We start from the raw sequence: 21,252 nt of genomic DNA on the forward strand, positions 1-21,252 counted from the left end.
GCAGCAAAGATCCTACAGCTCCGCTCTGCTATAGGACCTGTGTTCTGCAGATCGCGAGCTCAGCAGCGTTCATGCGATCTGCAGAACATCTCACTGTCGGCGCAGCTTGTAAAGCCCCAACTGCCCGCCGGCTCAGCCGCAGGTTTCCAGCTTTTCACAGCCCACTCACTCACCCCGCCTCTCCTCCACTTACCCCCCCCCCCCCCCCCCCCCCCTCTTCTCACACTCTCCTCTACCTGTCACACGGGACCACCTCCACTCCTTGTCCGTGGCCCGAACGTCTGTAACGCTGGCGGAAGCCATAATCGGCTGGGCGTCCACTGCTTTTGGCAATCCTCAGCAAAGAGCCTATAGGATCTTTGGTCCTTGGATAGCTCCGGGCTCGCTCGGGGCCCCCGCGATCTCTCTCTTCCCCACCCCCTATCCAGGGTCGGATTTAGATGAAGAGAGGCCCAAAGCTATTTCACTTGTGAGGCCCCCTTCCCCCCCTCCCAATCCCCCACCCCCACGACTAGAGGACCATGACTACCCGACAGTGACCGTGTGACACTTTTAGATCCTACTGTACGTTGGTTTTGAAATACATATTGGATTCACCGCGGAGCGGGCGATGCCATACCTGGATCGCCGTTTGAAGCTGGAGTGTTGGGCCTGCTGCTTCAACATCATGAAGCTGTGTATCGCAGAGCTCACAGCCCAGGTCCGCGCTGATTTCAACGTGGAGCCCTGGGATCCCTTTGCCGAGGGCCGCCAGCATGAATCCACCCAGCTCAGCCTGTGGACTTCGGGAGCCGCGGTCTCCGGTAGGAAGTGGCCGATTCAGAAGTCCAAGCCACTAAGAATGTTCTCCCGTTCCGACATAGGATGGTGACCCCCAAATTTCATTGTACCAATTGGTGCGTGATAATAAGTGTCTTGAATTGAATGTGAAATATTAAGAAATAAAGAAACTACACAACTACACCAAGAGCAAAAATGTGTTTTTCTCCGCCTTCTTCATAGCAAAATCATCCATAAGTTCACCAAGATCTGTTTGTCTAAGTTTGTCACTTTCAATGCACAGACTGCTCAGTGCAGACAACCTCTCTTGAGACATTGTGGACCTTAATTCATTTTTAATTCTTTTGAGTCTTGAAAATGACCTCTCTCCCGAGCAGTTGGTGACCATTAAGCTAAGAAACAGCCGCAAGATTGCTTCCACATTAGGGAAGGCCATCTGAATTGTTTCCTTGTATATTATTTGATAAAGGTCTGTATGAGACAGAGTGCTCTTCTGTATGCCTATGGCTTTGTCTCACCTATGAGTGAAAGTGCAAAAGTTCATCAGTAAGTTTCAGGTCAACATCTTCTGGGTATGCTTTCAACACCTTGCTGAATTTCTTGCTTAGATGCGGTCAGATTAGCAAGAAAGGATAACTTGTGCAACTTTACTGTACACAGTACCTCTTTTTAAATTGGTTTCAAGTGCATCTAGTATAGGAATAAAGGATTTTATCTTAAACTTATTTCTTGAGAGTTTATCTAAAGCATCAGGACCAGGTGCACTTCCATAATTTCCTTACTCTTTGTCTTCCTGTGATAGTTCTGTAGTTAACATCTGGCAAGGTGGCATTTGCTTGTTGATCTGTATAATAGTTGGAAAATATTTCTTAAAGAATTGTTCCTTATTGACAATTATATTGCAAAACCTGATTCAAATGTGAATCAAATCTACTTGAAAAAGGCTAACTTATAACTAAACAAACAGGTTCACTTCTTAATAAACAGACAAATCCCAAAGCAGTTTGGTAGACCAATAAAAAACGTTACTAATTATCGGCTGAAGTGGCAAGGAAAACAAACCCCAGGCAAGTGAGCAACACAGACACTTGCCAGTCCTCTCTCCACTTCCCTGAACACAGAATTATATGGTATATACTGTTGAAGCGGTTAATGTCCAGCCGCAGTTTAAAATAAAATGGTCTAAGGCCGGAAGATGGCCACGAGGGGGGGTCCGTTGGAGACGGGAAAATGGATCTTCAATGGAGGTGAGGACTCCTTCCCATGGAAGAATGGTGTGAGGTGGAGGCGACGGAAGAAGAGCTCCAAATTGTGGCGGGCGCGGAACTCATTGAGGTGGATGCGGAGGGTGACAAAGGTGAGGCCTCTGCTGCGGACAGACCGTTCAGTGTCGGAGAGGGGGAGGTCAGGGGGGATGGTGAACACACGGCAGGGTTGTGGGTTGGGGCCGCAGAAAGGCAGATCTCACCTCGACAACAGAGACACTTACGTAAGAATGCTGTTCATCGATTACAGCTCAGCATTCAACACCATTATACCATCAAAACTGATCACCAAACTTGGTAACCTGGGCATCGACCCCTCCCTCTGCAACTGGATACTGGACTTTCTAACCAACAGACCCCAGTCTGTGAGGTTAGACAAGCACACCTCTTCAACCCTCACCCTGAACACCGGCGTTCCACAGGGCTGTGTGCTGAGCCCCCTCCTCTACTCCCTCTTCACCTATGACTGCACACCTGTACATGGTACTAACACCATCATCAAGTATGCAGATGATACAACGGTGATTGGCCTCATCAGCAACAACGATGAGCTGGCCTACAGGGAGGAGGTCCAGCACTTAGCAGCATGGTGCGCTGACAACAACCTGGCCCTTAACTCCAAGAAGACCAAGGAGCTCATTGTAGACTTCAGGAAGTCCAGAGGCAGCACGCACACCCCTATCCACATTAACGGAACGGAGGTGGAACGTGTTTCTAGCTTCAGGTTCCTGGGAGTCAACATCTCCGATGACCTCTCTTGGACCCACAATACCTCTACTCTGATCAAGAAGGCTCATCAGCGTCTTCTTCCTGAGGAGACTGAAGAAGGTCCATCTGTCTCCTCAGATCCTGGTGAACTTCTACTGCTGCACCATCGAGAGCATCCTTACCAACTGCATCACAGTATGGTATGGCAACTGCTCTGTCTCCGACCGGAAGGCATTGCAGAGGGTGGTGAAAATTGCCCAACGCATCACCGGTTCCTCGCTCCCCTCCATTGAGTCTGTCCAAAGCAAGCGCTGTCTGCGGAGGGCGCTCAGCATCGCCAAGGACTGCTCTCACCCCAACCATGGACTGTTTACCCTCCTACCATCCGGGAGGCGCTACAGGTCTCTCTGTTGCCGAACCAGCAGGTCGAGGAACAGCTTCTTTCCGGCGGCTGTCACTCTACTCAACAACGTACCTCGGTGACTGCCAATCACCACCCCCCCCCCCCCCCGGACACTTATTATTATTTATTCAAATCGTTTGCTATGTCGCTCTTCAAGGGAGATGCTAAATGCATTTTGTTGTCTCTGTACTGTACACTGACAATGACAATTAAAATTGAAACTGAATCTGAATCAGATGAGTGGATTGAGGCCGAGGCGATGTCTGGTGAAGGGGTGGTGGGTGGTCAGGGGATAGGGGGGTATGAGGACTGTGGTGTGGGTGGGGAAAGCTGGGATCACATGGTTTGTGGGGAATGGGGAAGACCCAGTGGAACAGCCACTGAGGTTACCAGGGTTGGGGGTACTAGCACCAGGACCCAGTGCTGTCAAACTCGGGGGAGTTGGAATCTGCACCGTGGAAACCTTCAGCCCCGGTGCTGAGTCCAGGCTGCAGGTAAGGCGATGGCTGCGGGCGGTGGAGAGGCGTGGGTCGGCAGGCAACACGTGGGAGGTCCTGGTGGACGGATGGTTGGTGGGGCGGCGAGGTTCGAGGGGTCCAGTGCGGCACGGAGGTGGGTTGGTGCGGTGGCGAGGTGGGTAGCTCCCGGTACGGAGGCGAGGTTCGGCGGGGAGAAAAGATTAAATAAACACACCTTTTGCTTTGTCCAGCACATCCAAGGATCTTTGGAGCAAATTCCTCTCCACAACGAATATATACCTCATCTGCATTTTAATACCGCTCCCCTCTTCCCCCCCACACACCACCAAAGCCTCCGGAATTGCAAGCACAGCGCCACCGATGGTTGGTTTTGTAACAATGCCACCACGTCAAAAGTTTTATACACCTTGGTGGAGCGAGCCGAGACCCCCCCCCCCTAGATCTCGAGGCCTTAAGCTTAAGATTGTCTAGCTTATAGGTAAATCCGGCCCTGCTCTCCTCCCCTCCCCACCTCCTCTCCTCCCCCCCCCCCCCCCCCTTTCTCTTCCCCCCATTTCTCCTCCCCCTCCTCTCCTCTCCACCACCCCCCCCTACTCTCTATCCCCCCTCCTCTCTATCCCCCATCCTCTCTATCCCCCCCCCTCCTCCTCTCTACCCCCCCCATCCCACCCCCTTCTGTTATATCTGTTGATATAAACAGGATTGTGGGTCCTCATCCTTCTTCTTCCAGTTGAGTTTATAGTAGGTTCTTTGATAGTGATGGTAGGGTTTCGGTGATAATAGTCCCCCTGAAGCTTGGTGTTTAATACAATTGTCCCCTTCAAACTCCTCACCAATCTCCAAGACCTAGGTCTCTGTACCTTCCTTTGCAATTAAATCCTTGACTTCCTCCTCGGTGGACATTTTATCAGTATGGATCGGTAACAATATCTCCTCACTGACCATCAACACAGGCACACCTCAAGGTTGGGTGCTTGGCCCTCATTCTACAGTCCTTACACCCATGAGTATGTGGCTAATCGCAGATTCTATGCCATTTACAAATTTGCTGATTACATCACTGTTGGTCAAATCGTACATACTGAAGAGAGAGAGAGAGAACACTAGTTGAATGCTGTAAAGACAATTCAACATCTACAAAACAAAGGAACAAATTGTTGACTTCGGGAAAAGAATGTTTGGAGTCTATGTGACAGTTTTCATTGCTGGGATGGCAGTGAATAGGGCAGCTCAAATTCTTACTCACTAATATTGAAAATGACCTGTCCTGGGACCCAGCACGTTAATATAATAATGAAGGTGGTGTGCCAGCACCTCCATTTAGAAGTTTAAAGATATTTGGCACGTTGCTGAATACTCTAACAAACTTGTGCAAATGCATTGTAAAAATAATCCTGAATGGTTACATCATGGCCTTGTATGGAAATTCCAACTCACAGGAACACAGGAGGGTGCAGAGAATGATGGACTCAACCCAGACCATCAAGGGAACAGCGCTTCCCACCTTTGAAAGCATCCACATCTATTATCCCTGCAATCCAAGCCACCATCTCTTTTCAACATAAGGTTTTTTAACCAACCCATCCTTAATCCTAACTTGGTAATGGAACACAACAGATCACCTCTTGCGCTACCATAGACTTAGCTTTTCTAATTAGTGTTTTGCACAAGTTTTTTTGAAATGTTTATTTTCACTGTTTTGAAGAATTTGTGTATAATTTATATTCTATTCTCTGACAACTGGCACTGTTAAAATGAGGCCCAATACAAGTTTAATGAACACGCCTAATTTCCATTTGGACACACTACAGCCTGGACGATGTTAAATTCTCCAGCTTCAGTTAACTGCTCTTTCTGCCTGGCTTAGTTTTTTTTTATTTCCACAAATATGTTTTTTCTCCGATGGGTTTTCTGCACTATTAACAACACTAACACAAACAGAATCATTATCTGATTCTAATAGTGACTTTAGCTTGTGTAGGAAAGAACTGCAGATGCTAGTCTAATTCAAAGGTAGACACAAAATGCTGGAGTAACTCAGCGGGTCAGGCAGCATCTATGGAGTGAAGGAAATAGGCAACTTTTCGGGCCGAAACCCTTCTTCAGACTGATGGGGGGTGACGGGGAGAAGAAAGGGAAAAGGGGGAGGAGGAGCCCGAGGGCTGAGGGATGGGAGGAGACAGCCCGGGGGCTGAGGAAGGGGAGGAGACAGCAAGGGCTAACAAAATTGGGAGAATTCAATGTTCATGCCCGCAGGATGCAGACTCCCCAAGCGGAATATGAGGTGCTGTTCCTCCAATTTTTGGTGTTGCTCACTCTGGCCATGGAGAAGACCCAGGGCAGAGAGGTCGGATGGGGAATGGGAGGGGGAGTTGAAGTGCTGAGCCACCGGGAGGTCAGGTTGGTTAGCACCCACTGAGGCACCCGCTGAGTTTCTCCAGCATTTTTGTGTACCTTTGCTTTCATTCTATCTTCTCTACATGTTTTCCCAGTTCTGAAGAAGGACTTTGGACCAGAAACATTAACGTGTTTCTTTTCACAGATGTTTGTTATTATTTTGTGAGACAGTTCAGGAAAATGGAACTGTTGAGGGTGTTAATAAGGAGGGGTGGGTGGTTAGAAAGTAGAGTCTGCCCTTTTGATGAGGGAATAGAGGTGATAGATGCCGTGTAAAAAGAGAGGAAAACACAAGCTACTGCAGATGGTTCACAAAAAAAGACATAGTGCTTCAGTGGGTCTGGCAGCATTGCTGTAGAACATGGATAAGTGACAATTTGGTTTGGGACCCTTCAGATTAATTGTACAAACTGTTTACATGGTTAGATTAGGCGGCCAATTCCCTGAACACTTATGCTTAGACTGACATGGTCTGCTGAATCTCCTGTTGCTCACCATTTTAATTTTCCTTCCCATTTCGATAACAACTGTTGTGTCCTGGGCTTCAACCATTGTCAGAGTGAGGCCACGTATAAACTGGAGGATCAGCACCTCGTGATCACATTGGATATTTTACAATGCAATGGGATAAACATTTGATTCTCCAATTTTAGATAACTAGCCAACTACCTCCTTTCCCTTTCACCCCTCTCCTTTGCTCCACCTGGAATAGCACCCATTGCTCTCATTACTCTAGCTCCTTTCCTCACCCCTTTGACCTTTATCCCTTCCTCTTCTGCAAAGATGCTCTTCTGATCACACAGCTTTTTGTCTTCTCATCTCTGTCCTATGCCCATCTGTCTGCCACGCCAAACCCCCCTAACCTGTCAACGCTTTGTTGACCTGCCCCCAGCTTCACTCAAACGTTCTCCCTTTCCCACCCCCAACTACAATCAGTCAGAAGAAAGACCCCGACCCGAGATGTCTTGTTTATGTTCTCCAGAGATGGTGCCTGACCGCTGAGTTACTCCAGAGTGAGGACATTTGGCGAATGGACCCGCCATGTTAATGAGGGAATAATGTTGAATGAGGACAGAGCAGGGTCAGCCGTGTTGGTGTTGGAGTGAGGTGGAATGAGGCGAACGCGCACCTGCCATGTTGGTGAAGGAATGAGGCGAGCGTGAATGCGCTATGTTGGAGGGGTAGTGAGGTGGAAATACGGCGAGGACGGGGTCCGCCATGTTGGTGAGGTAGATGAATGAGGCGATCGCGCGTCCGCCATGTTGGTGAGGTGCGTCATTCTGGCGAAGAAGTGAAGTTCCGGTGGTAGGTGGATACGCATCCTTCGCTTTTCTGTGTGTGTGAAGAGCTTTGATGGAAGAGTGAGGTCAAAGGGGGGTCACTTCGCCCCGGAGCCAGCAGGGGGAAGAGAGGAGCAACTGTAGGCGGGCGTTGCGGCCTAGTGGCCTCGGCCCTCGCCCATCCAGCCGGCCGGTGCCGGCGAGAGACCGCGGGCTCGGATCCGGCCGCCTCGCCCTCTTGCAATATGTTCAAGAGAATGGCGGAGTTCGGGCCTGACTCCGGGGGGAGAGTGAAGGTAAAACTCCTTCAGAGCCGCCCCAGGCGTGCCGGCGCTAGATTCAACCACATTACAGTAAAATAGAAGTGTAGAGTTTGCAAAGAATATGCACGGTGAATGTAGAACCATAACTACTCGGCATTTGCACCAGATGTAACATTGACATCAGCTGCAAGCGACTCCTTTTGTTGGAAATGGTATCACGCTGCCATATTTTCTAAAGGGTGTTTGTATTGCATGGACTGAAGTACATTCAGCTGCGTTGACCTTATTAATATTTTAATCTATCGAGGAAGATTACAGTAAAGGAACGTGTTACCTGAACTGGGAAAACAGTCATCTTTCTCAAGCTGAGGACTAGAGAGTTGTCGAAACGAAAGGAATGAGAAAGGCAACGAGTTGACTTGAAATTGACGGTTCACTCAGTAGATCTGGAACTTTATCGGTGAAAAGAGAGGGAGTTTTGGTCAACAACCGTCAGAACTGCAAATAGTTACGGGATGGAACAGATTCGAAGCAGGAAAAGATGTGGGGAGAGAAAGAAAGGGAAAGGTCAATTTATGAATGAATGATGTTAGGAAAGATTAAATAACAGAAACGATGGTAGCGGAGCAAGTAAAAACAACAAAAGATGGAACTAAAAGGTTTATGTTAAAAAAATTGTTCAAATTAATGTTAGATGGAATATTTGGAGATAAAAACAGTTGGCGTTTGATGTATTGAGTAGTTGCAACATTTTCAACCTTAATTTTCCATTTTATTTCTGAAAAACTTGTTTCAGTGAGGACCATTATCATTCACAATGAAGATTCATGGCATGCAATTACTAATATGAAATCATATAATTATTACAGTGCAGGAGGATGCCATTCAGTTCGATGAAGTCTGGGGGGAAAAATAATCAAACTGATAGGAATGTCTAATGTGAAGGAAATGCATGAGACTGTATGCCACTGCAACTTAATGCTGACAGTGTGAAATTGGGGCATTAGTGCACAATATGCTTACTCCTAAAATATCAAACAATATTACAGTTTAATTTAGATATACAGCATGGAATCAGACCTTTGGCCCCACCAAGTCCACACTGGTCATCGATCAGCCGTTCGCATTCACTCCCAACTCATTAAGGGCCATTTTACAGAGGCTAATTAACCTATACACCCACATATCTTTGGGTTGTAGTGGAAACCAACTCACCCAGGGTAAACTGGAAGGATTTGCAAACTCCACACTGACAGCATCCGCAGTCAGGATCTTGCCAGGACTCCTGACCTGTAAGACATCAGCTCCACATTTTATTAGCATATGTGACCTTCATGGAGTACTGAATTTAGCTTTCCCAGTTTGATCATACTTTATTTTCACTACCATTTTGTAAGCTTTCTCCATGGGCTTTGTAATATATTTTACATCTATATTTTTTATTTATAATGTTATATTAATTGCAGAAAGAGCTGCTTTGATTACAGTTTCCCTTTAGATTTATTTCTTAATTGTCCACTGTAATCTGATACTGAAATATCTTACCCTTTAGTGCATTCTTTTCTGAAGGTTTTCCTAAAATTCAAGAAGCATTTAGATTAAAAAAAAAAAATTTCTTAATATTCCTCTTCTGCAGGGTGTTACAATAGTTAAGCCAATCGTCTTTGGAAATGTTGCTCGTTATTTTGGAAAGAAGCGAGAGGAGGATGGACATACTCATCAGTGGACGGTGTATGTTAAACCTTACAGAAATGAAGTGAGTGTTGCTTCCATTTAGTCATGTGCATTGGACAAAACAATAACTGCTACTGTGAACCATAAATCATAATATTGTGCTTTCTTTTCGTCGACTGGGAGAGGGAAAGTGGAATACACAGCATTTGCACACTCTCACACAAATTCAGTAGAATGGTCTTTTTGTGAAATTAAATATTTTAATTTTATTGATTTTGGTGCTGCTTCAAGTTCAGTAAATTGTGACTAAAGCCTGGTGTAATGCTCACCAAAAACTAAGCCGTATTCTGTGCTTGCAAAATATTTTATCTCCTTGAAGTAGAACATTAATTCATAACATAAGATCTTTGAAATTAATGACTATGACTTTAAAATGTAAGTATTCATAATGGACTATTACAAAGAATAATATATTAGACAATAGGTGCAGGAGTAGGCCATTCAGCCCTTCGAGCCATTCAATGTGATCATGGCTGATCATCCCCAATCAGTACCCCGTTCCTGCCTTCTCCCTATATCCCCTGACTCCGCTATTTTTAAGAGCCCTATCTAGCTCTCTCTTGAAAGTATCCAGAGAACCGGCCTCCTCCACCAGGCAGAGAATTCCACAGACTCACAACTCTCTGTGAGAAAAAGTGTTTCCTCGTCTCCGTTCTAAATGACTTGCCCCTTATTCTTAAACTGTGGCCCCTGGTTCTGGACTCCCCCAAAATCGGGAACATGTTTCCTGCCTCTAGCATGTCCAAACCCTTAACAATCTTATATGTTTCAATTAGATCCTTATAAACTCACCCTTATAAACTCCAGAGTATACAAGCCCTCCAGTGAGTATTAACTGCACATTAAACTATTCAGGAGTTAGAAGTGGCCGAGCTACAAAAGAACACAAGCTATAACATTAGCCTTTCTGTAGCCACATTTTATTCTCCCACAAAATATTAAAAAAATAATACAGCAACTGTGTAGCTTCAGTCTAATATATTATTCTTTGTAATAGTCCATTATGTGTCTGAAATTGATGTTACACAAAAATGTTGGAGAAACTCAGCGGGTGCAGCAGCATCCATGGAGCGAAGGAAATAGGCAACGTTTCGGGCCGAAACCCTTCTTCAGAAATTGATGTATTATGTCAAAGTACTCCTCATACTCCTTTCTACATTTAGATTGTAAGAGTTATCTTCAAAGAACAGACAGACAGAGGTAGGTTTGTGATTTGGCCGTATTTTTTTTGTGTATTAATAACCAAGTAGAGCTATGAAGCTGCTTAAAATTTAATATAGAATAACCTTTTTGATGATTCTCTCCAGAGATGCTGCCTCACCCGCTGAGTTACTTCAACATTTTGTGTCAACCTTTTTAATGATACAGATTCCACTCTTTGGTATGAAATTACAGATAATATATATGTATACATATATAACAGATAACAGAGCAACCTCTCAAGTGAATGTTAAATTGGATATTAAGGATGTTGGCCTTGTACATAATTTTCAACCAGTTGTTTTTGGGGAAAAAAAAATCGCTGAAAATTAAGGCATGTCTCATACCAAAGAGAAGAATCTGAGCATTAAATTTTAAGCAGCTTCGTAGCTCTACTTAGTTTTTAATACGCAATAAAAATACGGCCAAATCACAAACCTTCCTCACATCTAGAGACGGAAATTAGCTACTGATTGGCTACAATCTCGCATATTTACATGCAAATGTTAATTAATATGCACTGTCCCTATAAACAAAACATTATTATTATTATTATTATTATCTAAGTCTGGCTGTTCTCCGAAGATAACTCTTTCAATCTAAATGTATGGAGGAGTATGAGGAATATTATTTCTGATACGTTCAGTGCTTTGAACAAATGATGGTTGTGCGATTGAACTTCAGATCTAGAGCTTGTGACGGGTGGTTCCACTGTAGAAAGAAAATTGAATGCCGATTGGTCATTTGTAGGCCAGAGTCAGATTTAAAAAACATGTTAATTACTACTATCAAGGGAGAAGATCTAGCCTATAAGTCGTCAAATGTGGGATCTTCAAAATTGTCCTTGCCTAACATGACCATTGATACAGATCGGGAAAGTCAGTGTTTTGGGAGCTACTCTTGGCCTTTGCCTGGTGGTCTCACTCTCACTTGAGGTCATTAGGTTACAAATTCAACCATTCCATAATTAGATCTCACTCACACTATTTTAACTTATTTTGCTGTTTTAAAAGATACTGACAAGTTGAACAGTGAATATTTGTTTTTGTTGAAGGACATGTCAGCATATGTGAAGAAAATACAATTCAAGCTGCATGAAAGTTATGGTAACCCTCTGAGAGGTAAGTTTGAAAAAGAAAGCATTATAACATATAGTTTTTTAAATGGTTTTACTAGAACTGCATACATAAGAACAAAATCCTGGTATTGCAGGGGGCTCATCAACTTTAGGAATAGCAAGTGGGTTCTTTATCGTTGTGGAAATGAGAAGATAGTTGAACACATTAATCTTCTTTCTTTGTCGAGCAGAAATTAACTTTCTCTGACATGAGGTATTCAGGATGCCCAAGTTTTATTCCTAGCAGCAGTATAATAAGTATAACAGATATTATCTGAAATGACAAATAATGTATATATAACAGAGCAACTTCTGATATCCAGTGAATGTTAAATTGGATATTAAGGATGTTGTCCTATACATAATTTTCATCCAGTTGTTTTTGAAAAATAAAACTCTAAAAAATAAGGCAGGTCTCATACCAAAGAGAAGAATCTGTATCATCAAAAGGTTGACACAAAATGCTGGAGTAACTCAGCGGATGAGGCAGCATCTCTGGAGAGAATCATCAAAAAGGTTATTCTGTATTAAATTTCAAGCAGCTTTGTAGCTCTACTTGGTTTTTAATACACAATAAAAATACGGCCAAATCACAAACCTACCTCACATCTAAATCTGGCTATTCTTCGAAGATAACTCTTACCATCTAAATGTAGAAGGGAGTAGGAGGAAGGTTATTTCTGATACATTCAGTGCTTTGAACAAATGATGGTTGTGAGATTGAACTTCAGATCTGGAATTTATGGGGTGGTTCCACTAGAAATAAAATTGAATGCAGATTGGTCATTTGTAGGCCAGTGTTAGAGCCCCCATTCGCTGTGATAGTATTTCAGTCTCAGTCACAGAGGCCGACGTCAGGAAATCCTTCAGAGGGGTGAACCCTCGAAAAGCGCCTGGACCTGATGGTATACCTGGTCGTGTACTTAAAAACCTGTGCGGACCAACTGAAGGTACAGGAGCCTGAAGACTGCAACGACCAGGTTCAGGAATAGCTACTTCCCCACAGCCATCAGGCTATTAAACTTGGCTCGGACAAAACACTGAACATTAATAGCCATTATCTGTTATTTGCACTTTATCAGTTTATTTATTCATGTGTGTATTTACGTATATAATGGTATATGGACACATTGATCTGTTTTGTAGTCAATGCCTACTATGTTCTGTTGTGCTGAAGCAAAGCAAGAATTTCATTGTCCTATCAGGGACACATGATAATAAACTCTCTTGACAATTAAACAATCAAGTTAATTACTGCTACTCTCCAGGGAGAAGATCTAGCCAATAAATGCCTCCAGTCCCGTCTTATGGTTGACTCTACATACCCAGTGCAATTCAGGATGAAAATTAAACACTACCTTGCTACTATTGGGAAACACATTTTTGGAAGAAGTACCATTGCAAGGTTTTAATGGAATTGTAGAATTGAAGGTCTTCTTTTGGAGCAGCTGTACAGTATTGTCATTTATGTAGAGGGGTGGGAGATTGCAACCTTCATGTGGTCCACCCTGTTTTGACTAATGTAATTAACCCGACGTGCACAAACAAATAGATGTAGTGTTTTGGTGTTACTTTTGACCATACCACTAGTGACTCATAGCCCAAACGACCCTTCCCAGGGTCAAAACACCCACAGCATCGGGAAATCTCTACGCATCTATTTGTGTAGAATATTTCAGTTATTTATATTTCTGTAAATTTAACTTAAGGTTGAGCGTAGCTTTTCTCTTTCGACAGTTGTCACCAAGCCTCCATATGAAATCACAGAAACTGGATGGGGTGAATTTGAAATTATAATCAAAATTTTCTTCATTGATCCAAATGAAAGACCGGTAAGTAAACAATAAATTCCTTATTTAGATTGATTTTAAAAACCCTTGGTAACAAAATTATGGCATTCATTTTTGGAAATCTCAATGTCATATGCAACTTTAGCCAAAGTTCTTTAGATTAATCAGGGTCTCAGTATAAATGTATTGACATTTTATTAAATTATTCAGTACTTCCTAAACATATCTCTTTAACTGACTGCTTGCATACAATTTATACAGAATAGAAGATGTCCATTAGGCCTATTAATAGAATGATTTTGTCATTGCTGTTCCCCTGGTTTTTCTCCAAATTCCTGCAAATTATTCTCTTAGCTATCCAATTTCCTTTCAAAAACATTGATAAACTGTTTCCTTTGCAAGCAGTGAGTTGTAGATCATAATTGCACTTGTGTGCTCAAGGCTTTAAATCTGTGCCCCTAAACATTGTTCCATTTGCTTTAAATGGCTTTCAATTCATAAATGTGAGCTGCAAAAGAAAGATGGTTCTGTTCTGCCTTTTATCTTCCTTATTTTCTGCATTAACTCTTAAGTGCAGAAACAATTTCAAATGTTCTATTATTAATTAACGCTATTCTCTTTTTGTTGAACAGGTAACACTGTATCACTTGCTGAAGCTGTTTCAGTCTGATAGTAATGTAATGTTGGGCAAAAAGACAGTGGTCTCTGAATTTTATGATGAAATGGTAAGTGCAAGGAGTTTCAATAGGGTTATTGTGGCCATCAAGTTTCTTCATTATTTCAATAAAAATATTACACATTCAAATTGTATGACTAAAATGGTAGCTTTCAAGCTTTTATTGTGAAGGAGATATTATTGCATAGAATTGCATATTGCCATCCTTTTTTAATAGAATGCAGAAATCAGATGACCCTCAGGTTTGCTAGTGCAGTGGGAGAGGGGGTCATTACCAGCACATTGAAGTAGAAAAGAGGAATATGGTTCACAAAGGAATGAAGGTGTTGGCTAGTACTAAAGAAAATAAAGTGGTAGAATATTGGATATAAACAAGCTTGGATATAGAGACAGATTTGGTATGCATGCATGTAAACATACAATATGGTGAATGGCGTTGGTGAACTCCGAGCACAAAATAGTTTTATGTAATGACGACAGAAACACAGTTTTAAAAGGATAAGAATTGTTCAGAGAACGTTAATGGATATAACGTGTTCAAAAAAGATAGGGAAAGTGAGATGACGGGACTGAGTAGGAAGACTGAGTATGGAGATGATGTCCTTGAGGGATTAAAGACAGAATCCATTTTTTGAGAAGCAAATAAAGTAGATTCTGCTAGTGGGGCTAGTCCATAGTCCTCAAAATAGTGAAAGGGAGATAGCGGAGCAAATTAAAGAAAGCATCTGCAGTGTGATGATATTTGAGGGCCTTACCCCAATATTGGTTAGAATAATATGGAAAAAATAACTTTCTTGGTTCCACAAAGTAAGGCATACGATCAGATTTAGGCCAGGGAATGAGGTGGCCAAGCATCCGTGGGAGAACACTGAATTCAAAATGAACAATTTAGATTAGTAGTGGTGAAGAACAAGGAATATTTTAAGGTAGCACTCTAAATTGGAACAGTGCTAACTTCAGTATATTGAAATGGGATCTCGAAAAGATAAGATGGAACTAAAGATTGTCTGGAAGGATGTAACCGAGCAACGGGGACACTTTTATGGTGTTTCATGTAAAAACTATAGGGATGTTCTCATATGAGGGAAATGTAAGGTACCAAAATCAGGACTCCTGCATGTGAAGGAGAGAGAATACATTAACACAAAGATGATGTGACGTATGTCAGATAAACTCTTCATGTCAAAATCAGGCCTTATGCAGTAAGCTCAGGGGGAAATGAAGCAAGAAAAGACTAGTAACAAGAGAATATGAGAATTGAATGGCAGTTAACATAAAACGGATAGTAAAAGGCAAGGTGACATTTGGGATAAAAGGCGATGTATAGTTAAATATGTAGAACAAGTCTCGAATACTAAGGCACAAGGAACTGCAGATATATGTTTACAAAAAATGAAACAAGGTGCTGGAGTAACTTAACAGTATCTCCATGGAACATGGATAGATTACATTTTGGATCAGGACCTTTCTTCAGACTGGGTGCGTGGCAATCAGGATGATACCATTTACTGGACATAGGCTAGCAGAATGGGCCAACTAGTATTGTCAGTGTAAACAATGCAATGTGACTTACATGGCATCTGGGACTTCCAGGTAGTCACCCATCTAAGTGCTCATTAGGCCTGAGTCTGTTTCACAGATATTTGCAAGATAAACAAGGTTATGAGTTCTAGGTAGACGGCATTTTTCCCATTATCTGAAGATTCTAGAACTAAGGATGTAGATTTGACGTTTTAGCTAAGAGAAGCAGTGGGGTTACGATGAAGAATTTTATTACACAATGAGGTAATGATCTGGAACTTTCCCTCTGAGAGCGGTGGAACCAGAGATGATCAGTGATTTGAAATAGAACAAACTAGAAACACGTGAGGCAAATAAACATAGAGCTACAGGGATAGAATGGGATTAATTGGATTGACTTGATGGGCCAAATGCCAATTCTGTGACAAAATGTGTAGGTGAAGAAATCTCGTCAGAGTACTGGCCCTATCCCTGAACACTATCTCCATCACATGCAGCCATGCAAAACTCATGGACTTTATTAACTTCGCCACCAATTTCCATCCTGCACTCTAATTCACTTGGACCATCTCCGACGTCTCCCTCCCCTTTCTTGATCTCACCGTTCTATCACAGGATATAGACTATCAACTGACGTCATTATAAACCCACTGACTCCCACAACTATCTCGACTACACGTATTTCTACACTGCTTCGTGCAAAGACTATCCCCTACTCCCAATTCCTCCGTCTACACCACATCTGTGCTCAAGATGAGGTGTTCCATAAAAGGACATTCGAGATGTCCTCATTCTTTAGCGAACGGGGTTTTCCCTCTTCCATCATAGATGAGGCCCTCACACATGTCTCCTCAGTACCCTTGCCTATTCTCATCAGGGTCCTTGCCTTTCAACACATTAGCCGTTGCATGCAACACAATCCTCCGACATTTTCGGCACCTCCAACGGGATCCCATCACGAGTCGCATCTTCACATCTCCATCCCTTTCCCTCTTCGGTAGAGACCATTCTCTCTGCAACTCCCTGGTTAACTCATCCCTTACCCCCCAAACCGCCCCTGCAACCGCAGGAGATGCAACACCTGTCTCTGTACCTTCTCTCGACTATGTCCAGGGACTCCTGACAGTCCTTTCAGGTTAGGCAGAGATCCACTTGCACCTCCTCCAACCTCATCTTGTATCTGTTGTTCAAGATGTGGACTTTTATACATCAGTGAGACCAAATGTAGACTGGGCAATCGTTTCACTGAACACCTTCACTCAGTCCGTCTGGATCTACCTGATCTCCTGGCTGCCAAACACTTTAATTCTCCTTCCCATTCCCACATTGACCTCTCTGTCCTCAGCCTCTTCCATTGTCAAATTGAGGCTAATCACAAATTGGAGGAACAGCATCTCATATTTCGCTTGGGCAGCTTATAACCCAGTGGTATTGAATATTGAAGTAACCCCTGCACTCCTTCTCTCTCCATCCCTCCCCCACCCAAGTCACACCAGATTCCCGTTTTCACCAAGCAAACAGCCAACAATGGCATGTTTCCTTTATCATTGTGACTTTTTTGCCTGTCTTTCATTCTTTTGTTCTATATCTCTCTACATCACTGTCTATATTTCTTGTTTCCTTTTACCCTGACTAGTCTGAAGAAGGGTTTCGACCCGAAACGTCACCCATTCCTTCTCTCCAGAGATGCTGCCTGTCCCGCTCAGTTACTCCAGCATCTTATGTCTATCTTCGTTAATTCTATGACCCTGGGAATACTATTCTCAAATGTTTGTGGTGGTATGCAAACAAAACCTTGTGTGTATTTGAAAAGAAAGTATTTTATTACTTTGACTGTTTTTGTCATAGATCTTCCAAGATCCCACAGCAATGATGCAACAACTGTTGACAACGTCTCGGCAGTTGACACTTGGAGCGTACAAACATGAAACTGAGTGTAAGATTCCATTGATTTTCTGTTCCTGATAACTGCATGAAAAGAGCATTTATGCCATTATATCATTGAGTATGAGATCAATCCACAACTTGTGGATGCTGTTTACGTCAGTTTGCTATAAGGTACTTTGTTGAAGTGAAACAGATTACTAACCCTCCAATATCAAGTGTTGCAAGTTCAATGTTTTCTTCACTGCCAGAGTAAACAGCATTGGATTTTGAAAGCAATTACAAATTTTCATATCAATGACCCAGATGAACAAACAGAGCAAACTAATACCATGAACAATTTAAAGCAGAAAATGGTAACTTCTTACACCTCACCTGTGCTTGTAAGGGCTGAGGGCCCTGCCCTGCCCTGAAATGTCACCTATCCATGTCCTCCAGAGATGCTGCCTGACCCACTGAGTTACTCCAGCACTTTTTTTTAAAGATGCATAAATGATTGGGTTGGAATGATGCCCAGAACAGCACGATGTGGTCTAACCAGAACATCTATCCTATTGTATTATAATATAAAGCTCAGCAGTGCATTTGGCTTTTTCATTAGTTTCATCACTCCTCATCCATGACAATTTCCTTAAACCTATAGGATTCATGGAACCTCCAATCGTTATAGCTATTCATTGTTTATGAAATGATTTGTCCTTGTATAGGTCCAAAATGAGTAATTTATTTTGCCTATATTGAAAAGCATTTCCATCATTTTGCCTATTCACCTAATCTATTAATATCTTAATTAATAACACCACCTTTCTTTAAAACATGTATGTCTTTTTCAGCCAATTCAGATTTACACTGACTCCACGCCTCATCCTTGCGATTTCTACTTCTCATTGTCCATACTATGTCTCTAATTTGCCAATGTCCTAGTCAGTTCAATAAAGTGGTTTCAGCTCTGAATTTCAATGTCAAGGAACATTTTAAAAAAATAACCCTTATCATGTGCCTCGGGAAACAATATGTTAAATATTTGAAAATGATAGAAAATACAATATACTTATTATTTTTTCTTCTTATTGCTTTTATTTTTGTATGTTTTTAAATCACTCAAAGTAAACGGGCAGATCCATTAATGGAACATTTAGCCATTTTGTCTTGCTAGTGCCAGTGCCACATAGTCTCTGGATGGATGCGTTGTTGGCCAGCTGAAGTTCTTGTTTGTGGTATTCTTGGTCAGCCCAGGCCAATGGGTTTGCTTCCTCTGATAGACATTAAACTTGAAAATCATTGAAAGCTGATGTGTGCTAGAATACGTTGGCATTGTCAAATGTTAGCACTTTTTGATTTGAAGTCTAATGAATTTTTAAAATATTTTAAAAATTCTACTGTGATAATTGTTACAGTGTACAGATATATAACAATCCGGGGACCTTTATCACTTATGCAATGTTTCATTTTTTTCAGTATTTGAAAAATTAATAATTCTAATGTAACTGTTTTGCATTGGTAGATTTTTTTGCATTTATATATATATATTGAAATTAACTTCACCATAACTTTTTTGTTAGTTGCAGAACTTGAAGTTAAGACCAGGGAAAAGCTAGAGGCTGCCAAAAAGAAGACCAGCTTTGAAATTGCAGAGTTTAAAGAAAGATTAAAAGCAAGTCGAGAAGCAATTAACTATTTAAAGAGTGAAATAAAAAAGATTGAAGATGATGATCAAGGAAAGGAAAGCTGAGTAATGTTCAACAAAGTAACTGGAAATCTTTAAGAACTTAACTGACTTGCTGAGAGCAGTATTGTTCTTTACGTAAACCACATTTGCATTGCTTTCTCTGTGACTGAACTTACCTCGAAAGCCACAGCTCATGAATTTTAAAATTTGAAACAAACATACTTATATCCAACTTTGGAACACAGCAAGCTTCTTTGTTTTCTAAACAGAATTGTATAAAATATAACAAAATGAAAAAGGTGCAGGAAATGGTATGCTTCTGTTTTTTATGTGGAATTAATTTGTGCATTTTTATGTTTTTAAGTATTTGTTACAGTTGCTTTTAAAGCTTGTATCTCAATAAATCCTTTTTTTTAATTAAGCCTACTGTGTTTGAAACGTGGGTTAGAGAAATTGGGACTTTTTTTTCGGGTATCATGACACATTTGCACTCTTTTGAACTTAAACATCTTGTATTGTACTCTAGAGATGGGTAATTGAAACTATGTCGGTATAAATCATCATCTGGATGTAGTACGCTGAAAAGCTCTAGGTAAAGCATCACTCAGCACTGGACTGGACAATTTTAACATTTATCACGCCAATTAACCTACAAACCTGTGTGTCTTTGGAGTGTGGGTGGAAACCGAAGATCTCTGGGGGAAACCCACGCAGATCACGAGGAGAACGTACAAACTCCATACAAATAGCACCCGTAGTTGGGTTTGAACCCGGGTCTCTGGCGCTGCATTTTGCTGTAAGGCACCAACTTTACCGCTGGGCCACCATGACTGCCATTCCTATGTAGTTCTGTAAAACACATAGAACATTACAGCACAGGAATAGGCCCTTTGGCCCACAATGTTTGTGCTGAACATGATGCCAGGATAAACTGATCTCATATGCCTGTGCATGATCCATATCCCTCTATTCCTTGCCCTTCTATGTGATTCTCTAAAAACATCTTAAGGGCCATGATTACATCTTAAGGGCCAAGCCCCCATCACTTCGATTCAATTTCTGAGAGGTCTTAAGGGCAGTTTGACCTTATTTTTTCTCTAGCAATTCCAAACATTTTATTAAAAGTTTGAGGGATTTTATCAGCTTTTGCAGCTATATTTTAATGTATCATAGAGCAATCCATAAAATGCCAGAAGTGAATTTCACTGGGATAGTGTCATGTGCCATAAGTTGCATTTGTCTCGAGAATTCCTTTCTAATTTGTATTCTCAAGCTACAAAGAAATAAATAATGGAAATATTTACAGTCAAATCAAACCACAATGTGTTGTCAGATTAGCTGCATGCCTTAGGAAACAATATTTATATTTCATGCTTTCTATCTGATAAGAGACACAAATTTCTGGAGTTTGCATTTGGGAGATATGCATATTACTACATCTATTTGATATGCAAGGGAAAGAATGCTAGCTGGGACTTGTCAGGGGATGCTACTAAGATTTTCCATATATTCCTTACTTTAGTGCTACCTGCAAACCTTTACTAAATTCTTATGCAAACCTTTCCCTGCGGGCGAAATCTGCCAATTTAAAAGGCTCTTTCCTAAAGTTTAATGTCAATATTTGAAACTGATTTCAGATAATTAGCCTTGAAAGAATATCTGAGTTTGAAGGCATCAAAGAAGATATTTTAAAGCATTTCCTTTGGTATTTTCAATGCGATTAGGTCATTTACAATTGATTTGCCTATTTGAACTTGCTGATTTTTGTTCAAGACTAACTGATATGATAGTTTATTTTCTCCTTGAGTCAAATTTGCAAATTGTGTTTCACTCAGTATAAATAACTTCACTTTTACATAATTATCAACAATTATGTGTAAAATAAAAATATGAAATTATTACTTTGTATATTTCCAAAAAATAAGATTTTATTTGTGGATCTTGAAACCTAGAAACAATCTGGGTGTGTAGCTATGAAATTATAAAGTTTAAAGTTGGTCTGTTAAGTACTGCCTAACATGTACAGATTATATGTAGGAAAGAACTGCAGATGCTGGTTTAAATTGAAGGTAGACACAAAATGCTG

At 41.6% G+C, this 21,252-nt stretch overlaps 1 protein-coding gene across 1 annotated transcript; it reads left to right on the forward strand.

The window, feature by feature from the left end:
• Window positions 1-7,342: 7,342 nt before the first annotated feature.
• Window positions 7,343-19,583, forward strand: yeats4 (YEATS domain containing 4). The gene is made up of 7 exons (XM_055650726.1): window positions 7,343-7,608; window positions 9,212-9,331; window positions 11,564-11,630; window positions 13,364-13,458; window positions 14,049-14,141; window positions 17,462-17,549; window positions 19,060-19,583. The coding sequence occupies exons 1-7, from the start codon at window positions 7,558-7,560 to the stop codon at window positions 19,227-19,229; spliced, it is 684 nt and encodes a 227-aa protein (XP_055506701.1). The 5' UTR covers window positions 7,343-7,557; the 3' UTR covers window positions 19,230-19,583.
• The last annotated feature ends 1,669 nt before the right edge of the window (window positions 19,584-21,252 follow it).

This window comes from Leucoraja erinacea, chromosome 19, assembly GCF_028641065.1.
Source record: "Leucoraja erinacea ecotype New England chromosome 19, Leri_hhj_1, whole genome shotgun sequence".
NCBI classification, from domain to species: domain Eukaryota; kingdom Metazoa; phylum Chordata; class Chondrichthyes; order Rajiformes; family Rajidae; genus Leucoraja; species Leucoraja erinaceus.

Bases quoted from the DNA above. Each gene is read 5' to 3' on its own strand.
- yeats4 (XM_055650726.1), top strand. From the start codon at position 7,558: ATGTTCAAGAGAATGGCGGAGTTCGGGCCTGACTCCGGGGGGAGAGTG. The intron at 14,142-17,461 runs GTAAGTGCAAGG...TTTTTGTCATAG, and splicing joins CTGAATTTTATGATGAAATG to ATCTTCCAAGATCCCACAGC. The intron at 17,550-19,059 runs GTAAGATTCCAT...CTTTTTTGTTAG, and splicing joins GTACAAACATGAAACTGAGT to TTGCAGAACTTGAAGTTAAG.